Here is a 15360-nt window from a genome sequence, read left to right on the forward strand (position 1 = left end):
ACATCCGTATCTGAAATAGAAAACGTATGTGTTTTCGTCTCTGAATTGAATATTGGGGTGAAATGTGTTCTCATTGTAATAATAGAAGTTTTTGATTTTTTATCTCATTTAAGACTGCGTCCATTCTCTCGCGGGGTGTTTTTGCCCAACACGAGATCGTTTCACGCACTAAACTTTTAGCCAACTCGCTGTCATTTTCAGCAGCGTTACTCTCTTACACAAGTTTCCATCCATCAATTTAATCATCGATGAAGTGTGTTTATTTGGCATGTGAAATTCACGTGATGAGTGTCGATACATATATGGACACTGTTTTAAACTTAACTTTGAATTACTGGGTAGATATACCCAGTAAATTTCGAATTGATTAAAATACGCACAAACTGCAACAGATTAATGAGTCGTAAGCGATGTGATTCATTACTAAGTAAGATTCAATGTGTTGTACAAGACGATATTAATGGTAAGTTTTTGGCATTTTTTTTCATGCAATTGTATCATCTGGTGTCTAGTCCTTTTAAAAAACCCTCATACAGTGTACTTCTCAAATAAAAAAGCCATAAGACAAGAATTGCTCTCTACCGATTTCGTTTTCAATGATGGAACAAAATATCAAGTAAATGAATAAACCTTTGATCACAGGTTTGTTTTCCATGTAGTTCCGATCAATACCTGAAGGACCTGGAGCACAGGGACCTCAACCATGAACAGCACATGATCCCTATCATTTTTTGAGGTCAGTGGATCGAAGGTTAAAGTCAATAACGGATGAGCATTTGGGCCTAAGAACCTTATACTTGGTAGGCGGTCTGAACACTAACAGCGGATGACCCCTTTTGGTAATGGATACCAGGATTTCAATACGGTGGACATGAATAGCATACCTACATTATTTACTGGGTTATAATAGTTTCTTCATTCTCCAACTTTGTTCATGCCGTATATGTTGTTCATAGAATTGGACATATCTCGGTTCACCTGCGAATTTCGGGCGGTGTCCTGTATCATGTATGTTGTGAAATCAATAACTTAAAACATTATTCAATCTCCACCAAATATGGTTAGAATGTGTATCAACAAAATATCTCGGACAAGTTTGATAACCAGCCATACCACTTGAGAGTTATCGCCCTTCAATCACAGAATTTTCCTAGAATCGGTCTTCTTCGATTAATAAGCCTTTGTCCCTTCGTCACTAAATTTGGTCAGAATAAGAATGGGCAAAATATCTTGGACAAGTTCGTTAACCAGGACTATCGTTCGAGTCACTTGAGTTATCGCCCTTAAATTATATAATTTACAGTAAATCAGTCTTGTCCTTGTCAGTCTGGCAAAAACTGAATTGACAGACTCCGCTCTCAAAATTTTGCCAAAGTACAACTAATTCACTAATATGGCACAAGATCATTTATTTGTTTCAATAGGCATATTTTATTTCAAAACACCATTTGCTATGTGTATTAAGTTACAGGTGCACAAATGTATGACATGCATATTCTACTCACAATATGTTTCGAATAAGTACATGTATATATCATTAGACATAAATTTCATACAAAAAAGGGATTATTTTAACACATTTTTTTTTTATTAAAAAATAGATCACAATGTTCGGATATTAGAAAAGTATTGAATGATAAAGCAGAAGCTCGGTACTTTAATATCACGACTATGTCATTCTCGTACACAAGAGCGATGATGCTATGCGTACAACACTTAAATTCATCATTATCAAACCTCTGCTGAGTGAGAATGGACAATGTTAACCACACAATAAATTAACCAATACAAAATACAATATCAGCAGTCACAAAGTAACAACTATGATTTCTTGAAGAAAGACGTAAGTGATGTCTGTTTCCCTGAATTCTTCTTTCCTGGTGAAGGCTTCTTGGGAGAGGCTTTTCTTTTGCCCTGAAAGATACGAGATATGTTCATACATGTTATGGCAGACTCTTAACTCAAACAAATGTAATGTTTATTAATTCAGTAGTCGAAATTAACACAAGTCGCAAGCCCTGAGCTGGTAAAATGTCATCTGGGCTTGCTTAAATTCTGAATTTTATATAGCAGGGTTTGTTCAAAATTTTGATGCCAAAAAATAGTATAAGAATTTGGGCTTGTATCCAAAAGTCTAATTTTAAGGACTGTTAATTGAGATTTGGGCTGGTATTCAATATTACTCTAAATTGGATCTAAGAACAATGTAGCTAATCAGATTACTTGTTGTTAATAACCTACTCACAGAGTGAATGAAGTCAATGATGTATGACCATAAGATTGACTTAAGTTGCATACTGAAAACCACTCTAGCAATCATCAATTAAGTCTTTGCAATTCTGACAATTTTAATGCAATTTCTGGCAAAAGAAGAGTTGGCATATCCACATGTAGAACTACAAATAGCTGCTGTAACAGGGATTTAAGGTATTTCCCCCACAAATAAGCTAGTTCTCTGATAGTTCCATTAACTATAATGTTAAATTTTGTTGCCTGGTGACCCCCGTAACTAACCTATTTGCAATGTTTCAAGGCCAAAAAAACTTGTTCTTATATTACTATCATCTGTCTCATTTTCACATTTTGCTATTTTACACATAATACCCTTTCAAACGATACCAAAGTAATACAGGGTCACCAGGCATCTTTAAATGAACTTATATGTTAGTCTGACACCGTAACTATGCTGAAGACAAAACCCCATGTGATATTTCAATTTAAGCACAAAAGTAATGTGATTGGCAACTGTCTGGCAATTATTATGGTAAAAAAAGTCGAAGCCCAATGGCTTTAACTATTGTAATTTATCTTAGAAATGAACTCTTTCCACTGAAACAAAACTTTACCATGTATGGCAAAACAATGCTTTCATAAATTCCAGCAGCAGTTTGCGAAAAAACGGGCTATTTCTTTAGTTTGTTTTAAGTTGGCTAAATAAACGATGAGTCATTCCAATTCTTCTTATGTGCAAACTCGCCAAATAATAAACTATCCAGTTTTATACCATAGGAAGATATCAAAATATTGACCAATGTGATTTACTAACTAAAAACCAATTAATTAATTAGCAGAGTACACAGGCAGTGAAGGCTAGCTCACAGGTGCAGTAAACCATAATTCTGTGCATTGCTTTACTTGAAGAAGGGGTCACCTAGTACATAACAAGATACATAAAAAATACTGCCCCACACCCCTACCTTGGCCGGAGACTTGGTCTGAGGGCCCTTTTTTGCTTCCTTGGCAACTGGTTCCTCTGCCTCCGAGGCATCTGTTGACTCCTCCTCCCAAACTTTCTCAGTCACTTGAAAGGCAATAGTCATGTTAATCTATTAACCAATGAGCTTTCTATTGAAGTTATACTACGAGTTATATTACAAATTTTATCACCAAAGCTTAAAATTTAAAAGAACTTAAAACAAGGGACACTTTGAAATTGCATCAAAGCCAAATTTTTGTATTTGGGAAATGCATTTAGAAGCAGGATACATGTTTATAGAGAAAAGTAAATGCTGATGATGCATATTCACACTGGTTTGAACTTCTTTTTTACCCTAACTAGCGTGCTTAAAAATATACTCAACAAGTTTTATGACCATTGGATAAACACTGTTGAATAAATGAACAATTTTTTTCTTGATTTGACCTGGTGACCCAGTTTTTGATTGAAGTGACCATATATTCACACTCGTCTTAAATATCATGCTGAGAAATATTCAGACTGAGTGTCTTGAAAACTGGATGAACGCTAATGGAATTTTGAAAGGAATAAGAAATTACCACAAAATGCTGTCTTTATATTTGACCTTGTCACCTAATTTAGACCAGAGATGACGGATATTCACAAAGATCTTTAAATGTCATGCTGACATACATTAAGACCAAGTTTCACAAAATTGTTACCAACACTGGAACGCCTGCCCACTTCTTTGCAAATCTATAACCCAGAAGACTTTAATTAAAAATCTGGCTAAAAATGTTCAGTTTTTAAATTATCATGTTCTTAAATGCTTCAGTGCAAACATCAACACTACCTAAGTTTTGACATTTGATTCGAATAGGAGCCACTTCTTGAAAATTATAAAAGCTAGATTTATGGGCCTTGCTATGTTTGAGCGCATCGTCTCTGGCATCAAATATACAAATTTCATTTGAATATTTTGTATTTCTAAAACAATATTTAAGAGTCCAAGGTTACAGCATTTGCACGCCAACACTGATGACTTCCCCAAGGCTACAACAATACCCATGCTCTTTTCTTCAATAAACGTACAAGCTTTTAAATTCAATGCTGGTTAATTTTGTGTCTTTTGTCTACAAAAAATATATCATCAAAACATAAAAAAAATGTGAAAAAAATTATGTGATTTAAAATATACCCATAAAGCCATCTTTATCCATGTAAGTTTTATTGACATGTTTGCGCCTTTTAACTCTTCTTTTTCCCTTCCCTCCTTTGTTTGACTCTTCAATTGGAGGATTGTTTGGTATGGGGTCCTCTTCTACCTCAATCACTGGAGAGTCTGGTTTTGGTTCAGGAGTTTTCTCCCTTGGAGGAGTTGGTGGGACGGGGCTTTCTGGCTCTGCTTCCATCTCTGGAAAAATAAGTGAATAGCTGCAGTAAAATTTCATCCCTACACTTATTGCCTGTGGCCCTATTCACAAAGCAACTGAGATTGACTGTAATCATTTTATGTTAAATTTTTTTATATTATAAAAAGGCCCCACACTTACAACAAAAGGCAACAATGTTTAATTTAAAGGCTCTTTCTGCCAAATGAATGGTCAACAGCGTAAACAAGTGAACAAATATTGATGAAAGAAGCCATGTATGTTTTCACAATACATTAGTTCACTTAGAGGAGCTAATTTTATTATATTAACAAAAATCACCGACCCTCTTCACTCTCGCTGTCAAACAGATCCTGATCTGTACGCCGACGTTTCCTCTGGAAGATGGCCTCATCATCTGTAACACACAAACATCGCATATTTTATTCCAGTTACATGAACTTAAAATGGGCACATTTCACACAACACAAGTGATCAAAAACAAGAATTATTTTTTTTATCTGGATTTTTGGCTTGATTCCGACCACATGTAACATTCTCTTGGCCTCTGAAACATGACAACAGTACTTCCTTGTGACCCAGGAAACAGATTTACTCTAAGAATGATGTCTTCACCATCAAGCCAAAATAAATTACCGGTACAATAAAATAAAGAACTAGAGTACTTTACCAGTACACACACGGTGATAACAACTTTTGTCTTTGATTCTCTCAAATGTAATTTCTTCAATGCTTTAGGTAATAAACAGGACACATTTCGCATATGGGAATTGTCAAATAAAGAGCGTGATATGTATGCTGCATGTGATCTTGTCATAGTAAACATGTAGAGTGACATTTGGGTTACAAAACTGTTGTAAATGAAGTCATGACATCCAATTCATAGGGATTAAACATTGATTTAAAACAGACACTGACAGGATGCTGTAGAAAAGGGCACACTGTGTTGGGCAGTAAATATATCAAACATGAATTTGACAGTAATAGTAAGGAATTGTGTTTAAAGTTATTGAAGTCATAGTAGGTTTCAACTGTCAAATAATTATGTCAAGTTTGTGTGTATTTAAAGTCATGTTGCAAGTTAAAATCAAAACGAAAGAAATATTTCAAATTCCTAATCAATTAATTATATATAAAGTAAGAACGGTGACCATACAAGTCTAAATAAGGGCAGAGGTATGCCACCAAAATTCCCATCACTAGCCATTAAAGCAATAAATCATAACATGCAATTATATACATAGAAATTGCAGGCTCAGTAAAAGCTGGACATTTCTCTTCATATTTTTATTCAGATTTATTTCCCTTCTGCACCGAACCCTAATTATGATAATTTAACAGCATTTATCCTAATTTAACTAGTTACTGATGCCTGTTATAGCCTACCAGAGTCCTCCTGACGAGGTGTTTTCTTTGTTGCAGATTTAGCTGGCGATACATTCATCTTCGCAGGCGAAATCTTCTCAGTCTTCTTAGCTGCAGCTACAGAGGTTTCTGGCTTCTTATCTGAAAAGATCAAAACTAGAGCCATAACAGAAGAGACGACCATTCTAAAATTACAGTGTGGATGAATAACAAAGCTATTCACCTATACTGCACACTTGTTGAACATTGTCCTTGACAAGATGGTAAAATACAGTTACTTCACCCACAACTCTTGTGATCGAATATATTCACTAAAACTAAAGTGAAGGTGTATAATCTTAATAGCGCAGGTGAGGGTGCCTAGTAACTATAACTTAAATTCTAAATTGTGTATTTAAAATACTGAAATGTGAAGGTAACTGTTTACCTGCTTGTTTTGAAAAGAATGCTGTCATTCCTCCTTGCTTTTTGGCTGCTGCCTTGCCTTTCCCCTGCAATAGTAATATTTATATCAATTTTGCCATCAGTGTTTGCCAACAATATCAGTTTAAAACTATAATGATGTGTTTATATTTGTATAAAAAGTAAATTTGTATAAAAAGTAAATGACATCTCATGAGTTTAACCCCCTTTTTTGCGAATATTTTTTTAATTTATAGTGGTAAAAAGTCTGAATTGCCAAAGTTTGTTATATATTAAGTAAGCATTTTTTCCTCTTGAAATTACATTAATTGCTTATGTATTAACGCATCATTTTCTTTGATAGCTCAATTTTTTTGTAATCTCCATACAAAAATAATATTTTTATAAGAAAGAAAGCCCCGACTTGCAGGCAAAAAATCAAAACCTTTTGCTCTTGTTTCGCTTTGGGCTCTTCTTGTTTCTGTGGGCTCTTCTCAGCTTTCCCCTTCTCCTGTGCGGGTTTTTTCTCTGCTTTAGCTGCGAACATGTTCTGAATGGCAGACTTTGTCATCGGCTTCTGTGCTGGCTTAGCGCTTACTGGGGCTGCCTTCTGCAAGAGAGAGGATTTCTTCCATATTTTAATTTTGTTTTACATATATCAGTGAACAGAGAGAAATAGGAATTAGTTTCAACAGCTCATACAAGTAGATGAAACTGTCTTACAACATTTCTGCCTATAATATTGCCTAGCAGCGTATTCCCACCTTTAAAGTTGAAATAGGTCCAAGATTGATAATTCGGGTAGAAGCTTTTCTTAAATAAAGGTCACTTTGACCTTCGTCATTGACCTGAAGGTGGACATAAAATAAACTAGAAATGTGTCCATAGGACACGGATGCCCCCACTTCGATTTTTTGTCACAGAAAATAAGCCATAATGATTATTCAGGATAATCTGCACAAGGGCAAATCCTTTTCAAAAATTAGATCGGATAAGATATTTTTTAAGTATTGTTGAGAAATAAAGGGCCCTAACTCCTAAATGATTAAAGCGATTTCCATGGCTATCAAACTTGATCAAGGTATTATGGTCACAAACATGTGTTAAAAGTTTGGTGAGGATTGGACAAACAGTTTTCAAGAATTAGATCGGAAACAATCTTCGGGACGTATTTTTCAAGTCTTTTTTTGCAAATAAAGGGCCGTAACTCCTAAATGACAAAAGCGATTTCCATGGCTATCGAACTTGATCAAGATATTATGGTCACAATCATGTATGTAAAGTTTGGTGAGGATTGGACACATACTTTTCAAGAATTAGATTGGAAACATATATTTTTGAAGTATTTTTGGCAAAAAAGGGCCGTAACTCCTAAATGACTAAAGCGATTTCCATGACTATCGAACTTGATCAAGATATTATGGTCACAAACATGTGTTTAAAGTTTGGTGAGGATTGGACAAACGGTTTTCAAGAATTAGATCGGAAACAATCTTCGGGACGTACGTACGTACAGACAGACAGACGTACGTACGGACAAGGGCAACCCTATATGCCGCCACTTTGTGTACAATATGAAGCACATGAATGAATCACCTTTTCAGAAACAGTTTCTGGCACATGGCTCATGGTCAACATTTCCATATCCTCTTTGGACCGTGCTTCTGCCTTACTGTACGCTATGCTGCTAAACCTGACATGAAAACATAAGATGCAGTCAAAGAGTCACACTTTCGAATGAAATCCCGGTATAAGAATAAATCAATCAATCATATTTTACACACACTTACGGATATAAAGGTTTTTCAAGGGTTTAAACCTACTGTCTGACATGTATTCTTGTATAAAATCGAACCCTGCTATAAGACATTCAAGAACAAGTGATGCTAGAGTTTTAGCCAGGTTTTAAAAAGGACAGGGTCCTGCAGAAAAGAGACAAGGTGCTGAGGGATAAAAGGACACATTGTATCGGGCAATAAATAATTAAAGCATTATGAAGTTCATAGATTTTTTTTGAAATCGTGCTTTTTTGCCAGACATTTCAGCTATATGGCCCCAGTATAACACTCAAATTGATAGGCCCAAGAGAAATCCCACAAGTTTTGTAATGAACAGCACCAAAACACAAGACAAGCCTGAGAAATACAACTTCTGTTAATCAGGGGTTCTATAGCTGATAATTGTCACTCCTGGAAAATAGCCGGGGGTCAATTTGAGTATGAGCGATTCATGCCCAAAGAGGGGTTCAGGGCTAAGACCTTTTTGAAGTTGTTTCCAAAGTTATTATAATTATGACTAGGTACGAAATAATGTTTTTAATGCAAAATGACCAAGCACAAAACAATCTTTACAACTGTACAATAGTCATTAGTTAAAAGCTCTCAATCATGATAACAGAACGAATCCTGGACAGGTATTCATAAATCCTCTTCAGTCTTTTCCTAACTTGAGTCATTTTCTTAAGTTAAGAATCTCACTTATCACATGACATAAAGGCCTTAAAAACACCTATACTTTTCTTAATTTACCTGCAAAGTTAAGGAAAATGACTTAAGAAATTACTCAAGATTTTTTATGAATACCATGCCTAAACTTTAAAACCCCTTGACCTAAAATAGATTTTGACCAGTGTTGGGTCTTAAGGCTGGTGCATTGTGTCCAGCGCAATTAAAAAAAGCAGTAATTCCGTAATACTTACTTGTTGGATTCAAATACATTTTCTTTGAATTTTTCATAATCAGTCGTGTATAAGGCGTTGGAATCCTGCAAAATAATATCAAGGAAACAAACCGTTAGAAAATGGAAATACATGTGTCTAAAAGTTTGGCTGTAGAAACTTGTAGAAAGTTATAATAATTACTTGCACTGGTCAAAATTATCTAAGGCCTGCTAGCCCTGCACTGATAACTGCTATCTGGGCTTGATCATATTCTGGTTTTAAAATGGCAAAATTTATCAACAATATTATTGTCATGCACTCATGTAAGAATAGGGGCTTGTTCATTCAAAGTCTTATTTCGATGAGTCCATTATGACTGTACTTGAACCTTTATTAAGGATGTGCTTAGGATGACACATGCTTAAAAATCAAGTGCTTATTTATTTTTAACTGGTAGTTTTGTCATATAAGGCTACATTTAGTTTTTTTTAAATCTCAAATTAATTGTAAGATGAAAAATCTCATCTTAATGTTTATTCACAACCTTGAGTGGTGATTTTTGTACACTGTACACATGGCAACTGGTGACCGCTGCATACGAGTCCTTGTAACTGGTTAGTTTTTCCTCCGGTACAACTGCGCACTTGAAAGCCTGAAATACATAATAAATTTAATAATAACTAGAGATTGCTTTTTTGAAAAAGCGCTTGTCTCCCCTATAGTGTGGTCGTAGCTGAGAAAAAATAAATGATGGACATGAAAATTGTTATTTTGGACTGGAGACGAACCAACAGTGAAGTTTGGTTTATTCACCCTTATTCAATAGCGAAGAGAAAAAATTGATGTTGATTAATCTTGGAAAATGTAAACAAAGTTTGAATTGTATGAAGTTCCTGGGCGCAAGCATTATTCAATTATTGATCGGAAACTATTTTTCAGCCCAAGGTCATCTTGGGTGCAAATGTTCTTTAGTTGCTGAGCGGTAACCGTTTCTTCACCTCAACGTCACGGCAACCTTGACCTTTGACCTACTGATCTCAAAATCAATAGGGATCATCTACTAGTCATGACCGACTAGCATACCAAGTATGAAGTTCCTTGGTGCAAGCATTCTCTATTTATTGAGCGGAAACAAAGTGTGACGTACAGACTGACGGACTGACAAAAAGACTGATCACAAAATCAATAGGAGTCATCTACTAGTCATGACCAACTTGCATACCTAGTATGAAGTTCCTGGGTGCAAGCATTCTTTAGTAACTGAGCGGTAACTGTTTCTTTACTCAAGGTCATGTTGACCTTGACCTATGACCTAGTACTCTCAAAATCGAAAGGGTTCATCTACTAGTCATGACCAACTAGCATACAAAGTATGAAGTTCCTGGGTGCAAGCGTTCTTAAGTTATTAAGCAGAAACTGTTTCTTCACCTTTTACATACTGATCTCAAAATCAATAGGAGTCATCTACTAGTCATGACCAACTAGCATACCACGTATTAAGTTCCTGGGTACAAGTGTTCTTTAGTTATTGAGCAGAAACCATTTTTAAGGGTCACTGCCAACATATCGATTTTTTAACCTGAAGGTAACCTTGACCTTTGACCTTTTGATATCAAAATCAATAGGGGTCATCTACTAGTCATGAACAACTAGCATTCCAAGTAAGAAGTTCCTGGGTCTAAGCATTCTATAGTTATTGAGAGGAAACGAAATGTGACATACTGACTGACTGACGGACGGGGCAAAAACAATATGTCTCCCAATGAATGGGGGAGACATAATGATCGCCATTTCTTTTGTAAGTTGAAGCAAAACGCTTGCAGTGTTTCACCCAATTAATACAGACTACCGGTATATTAAATCATTGGGCCATTTAATCTTCAAAGTAAAACAAGTGTCTGTTAGCAAAACAGATTTTTATACATTATACAAATAATTTTTGAATTATGATTCTTTTATATACATATTTAAAATTGTGTTCAACTTCTTCAATACTTAATAGCACTGTTTTATTCAGTTTTCGGGTGAAACTTTGATTTAAATGTACTAAAACACTCGAAAATATAAAAATAATCTTGACCTTCCGAATATATGTCATTCATTTGTCCCAAATAATCACTGTGATTGAAAATAGATAAACCAGTCAAGAAAGTATGGTTGAACTATTAATTATTATTGTAAACATTGTTTTTATGCTGTATTCTGGGTCGGAGGTCTTCATTTACAATAAAATTGAGTTGAGTAGATAGATGGAGACAATGTTCTCAACGTTCTAATCAATCAATGCTCCATTACCTGTACGCCTTCCCCATCCGGCTTTGTCAACCCGGACACAAAGTAAGTGACGGTGATGTTGTCATTGCCTTTCTCATTCCTCTCTGTCTGCACAAACTGGTACAACATCCTGAAGGACAAAAAGAAAAATGTTATATAGGTTTGTATTTAATATGTTAGTGTTTTGACAGTTGATAGGGCATAGTCTTGCAAAAGAGGGACAGGTTGTTGCTCTCCATGAGGGCACAAGGGTGCTACCAAAAAGGACAGGGTGTAAAACCCTTCTGTTACTCATAAGCTGAAATCCTTAATGTATTCATATGTTTCATACTTTAAGCCAGTTGAAAATGCAGGCAGAGCGCTTCTCACAAGAAAATGACCTTCTTTACAGAAATGCTTCATGTTAAAAACAGAATAAGTTGATCAATAGAAAAAGAGTAAGGTAGGTAAAATAAATACATCAAGAATTTGTTTGTACAGTTTATTTTTGATGTTACATTCTGTAACCGAAGAATGCTCTTTGCAAGCATAAACAATTGAGCCACAAGGAAAAACTGATATAAATGGGCTTTCTACTAACATACTACCGGATATGTACCATTGAATGCCGTGTTTCATCATATGATCTTCAATATTAAAGCTAAATGTGTCAAGTGCACATTTATGACAGATGAAACTTACTGTTTAGCGACATTGCAATTTACTTGTAGCGTTTGACTCAACCACTTGTATGTCACCTGAAAAGCATAACAAAAGATTACATATTCAAAACCAGTTCCATAACATTTACTGCTCTATGTCTGAAGTGAAAAAATTATTAACCATCTACATTAAACATAAAAAACATGTAAAATGTCAGAGCATTTCAAGAAGCATAACATACATTTTATGTAACAACCATGAAGCTTCCATGAAGCTTTTGGCAGCACATTTATTGTGCAACAAGTGGACTGGTATAATAATTTGGAAACTTTGGTACAAGAGTGAGACTGCCTGTTATCAAATGATCAGACCAAGTGATGTATCTTCGAAAAGTTCTACAAAAATAGCAAAGCCGGCTGGCACCTAAAGTCCTAGCTTAAGGTAACTGTTCATTTGATCATGTGAGGGTGTCATGTGCTTCTTTACTACTTGTACTAGTCTACATGTTATTCCACTCCTATAGCTTTTAATACCAGCAGTGGCTCTGCTACATACTACAACAGACAAACATTGTTTTAACAGTTGTTATTGTCAGGGTGGTCCGGCTCCAATTTAAGCTCGCTAAATTCGAGTCGGTTTTGCCGACCTCATAAAAAACTACTTCTAAAATTTGCAAGTCCCTTAAGGCCATATTTCAAAACAAAATACTAGAGGACAAACGCTAATGAGTATACAACTCAGGGATTCTAAAAACCGACAAATTGCCGGTCTGGACCGATTTTGACCAAGCCAGACCGATTTCAGTTTCAAAAAGTGTAAAAAAATCGGTCCGAAATTTTCATTTTTTTTTTATAATTTCGGTCCAAAACGACTAAGTCAGTAAAAGATGTAGAAATTGTAATACACAAACATTCATGGGTCATTCACACATTCAAAACTACATCCAATAGGTCATAAAAGTGTCTTGGTTACCATGAGACCGATGCGACCAGCTTCTTTTTCCGCTACGCTGATCACTCTATAGGCTATCTGTTAATTAGCAGGCGCTTGCAGTCGGTCCAATCACGCCGGGTCTGGACCGATTGAGGTTCCAAAATTTTAGAAGCCCTGATACAACTAATATCATGTCGCATAGATGCTTAATGACTCATAACAGGTAAGCATAAAACACTTTTGTGACACTGATTGTGAGTACCTATTCTGATCATTAGTACACATTTGCAGTACACAAAATTCCAACACCCAAACGTCTAATCGGGTTTGTGCAAAAAAGGGGGTGTTTGAAAATATTGAAATTGTATTAAGTGAAGTATTTTATGGTTGAAATTGATCATAAAGGTTTATATTCATATTTTACCATGTTAAGTGAAAAGTTATTTTGTACAAAACAAGCATTTAATGCATTAAAACACATTATTTACCTTTCCAATAAAACGAAAGTTGACTGACACAGACAACAATTATGCCAAGTGGAACAACTCGACCCAATTGTAATATCTCGGCCACCTCCGACAAGCTTCGAGATAGACCTTGTAAATACAACCGTAACAACTCGGCCAGTGCTGAATTGTTCCGATTGTTTTAAAATAGTGCCCTGAAGCCTTGCATGTGCCCTTCATATATATATCGTTATGTTTTGACAGAATGAAATGAAGAAAACTATCAAACTCAGACAAGCTTCGAGATAGACCTTGTAAATACAACCGTAACAACTCGGCCAGTGCTGAAATGTTCCGATTGTTTTAAAATAGTGCCCTGAAGCCTTGCATGTGCCCTTCATATATATCGTTATGTTTTGACAGAATGAAATGAAGAAAACTGTCAAACTCATAATTATTCATTGAATATTTATTTTTTTGTGTACGGAACTAATATAAAATAACATGATCTGGTAATATTTCCTGTTTTTATGATTTTTATAGATGTAATATGCTTTAACCCGCAATCCCGACCATAATAACTACCCACTTTTCGAACAAAACAATTTGTAGTGAAGGATTTGCCATATCAAAAATAGTAACTCCGTCAACATACAATTATTTGGACTATATTGTGTCTACATCGATGGCAGACAACAACAAATCAATAAAGATCTTCTCCCTCAATTATCATTCTTTCCACCCACATGTAAAAAATGCAATGTAGTATGTCCCAATGTCATAGTAGGGAATATTTTTTAGTTAATTCAACGAGGTCACGAAAACATGTGTCATATTATTCAGATCTAACACAATTGTTAAGAGCAATATTAAATTACACAGAAGACCGCGTGCTTACTATTTTACTCTCATCATTAACGTATTCATCGATATTCTCCAGAAATAAGCAGTCAACTGTCATTTTTCCCACTTCGGTGTTTCCCGCAGATTTTTGTGGAAATAAAATATACCGCTGCGTGAAAATTGCAAAAATGGTAGCACTTGAGTGCGTAGCCTGGGTTACCTGCCCTTACCATTTAATTACTCTTTTTGTGCAGAGTAAGCTGGGAATCAGACTATTGAGTGCGTCGAAGGGCAATACTATTAAATTTTCCCGGTCCCGGTCTCTGTTTCAAAATCGATTAGTATCGTCCGTGACTGAAAAGGTGTGTGAATGACAGGGGGATAATAGGATAACAGTAACTTGACTTGAAAGTACATTTAAAGCAAATGAGGATGTTACCACACATAAGTCATATTTTTTTTATATTTTGTCACGGTATCAGACACTGATGATGTAATAACATATACAGGCAATTGGGTAAACAACAATACCATATAGTTTTAAATGGTTTTAAGAAGACAACTTGGGCATCAATGCTTTTTTCATATTGCTACAACAATAAGAATCTTAAAATTGCTATTATTTAATTACTTTCTGACATCATTTTTTAGATCGAATGAATGTAGGTTTGGCGAGACATGCAATAAGTTTTCGATATATACTGAATAGAGCTTCATTTGGAACTCATCGGCCATTTTCGATTGATAACAGCCTCGGATGTATATGGACGGTTTACAATGTCAGAAATCTTATCATTGAACTACGCTACAAGTAGATTGCGTAGTAATTTCAATTTAGAAATTAAAATTAGTGACTTTACTGTTGGGAAACATAATTATTTATGCAAAAATACACTTCACTTACAATCAATTTAAACGTAGATATACAAAATACACGTTAAAACAATAAATAATTAATGAATACTATTATCTAAATTTAATGAATTACTTCTACGGATGTACCCGGCTGATGTACCGTTGTTGTTTTCGATGGAAAATGCCCGAGTAGTTCCGAATGGTAGAGCTTTATTCTAAATGTACACATGTAAAGCCATAACTAACTTAGAGACACAAACACGGAAGTGAAACCCAATGATTGACAACTATCCGAAATAAAACAATAGGGAATCTTAACTTGGTAACAGTTTATGTAGATAGACACAGCAGGTGATTCTTATTTTAAACATA

At 35.2% G+C, this 15360-nt stretch overlaps 1 protein-coding gene across 3 annotated transcripts; it reads right to left on the reverse strand.

Moving 5' to 3' along the window:
* Positions 1-1392: 1392 nt before the first annotated feature.
* On the reverse strand, positions 1393-14317 carry LOC128218960 (DNA polymerase delta subunit 3-like). Of its 3 annotated transcripts, none has more exons than XM_052926739.1 (13): positions 14189-14317; positions 11951-12006; positions 11291-11399; positions 9540-9647; positions 9035-9099; positions 7933-8029; positions 6782-6946; positions 6362-6425; positions 5956-6075; positions 4895-4966; positions 4377-4592; positions 3198-3301; positions 1393-1914 (listed from the first exon to the last, which is right to left on the reverse strand). In XM_052926739.1, the coding sequence occupies exons 1-13, from the start codon at positions 14249-14251 to the stop codon at positions 1822-1824; spliced, it is 1332 nt and encodes a 443-aa protein (XP_052782699.1). In that variant the 5' UTR covers positions 14252-14317; the 3' UTR covers positions 1393-1821. The 3 variants fall into 3 exon arrangements, with proteins under 3 accessions (XP_052782699.1, XP_052782700.1, XP_052782701.1); XM_052926740.1 differs by lacking the exon at positions 14189-14317 and adding an exon at positions 13333-13402; XM_052926741.1 differs by lacking the exon at positions 14189-14317 and adding an exon at positions 12445-12510.
* Between the last annotated feature and the right edge of the window lie 1043 nt (positions 14318-15360).

The sequence above is a fragment of the Mya arenaria genome, chromosome 15, assembly GCF_026914265.1.
Source record: "Mya arenaria isolate MELC-2E11 chromosome 15, ASM2691426v1".
NCBI classification, from domain to species: domain Eukaryota; kingdom Metazoa; phylum Mollusca; class Bivalvia; order Myida; family Myidae; genus Mya; species Mya arenaria.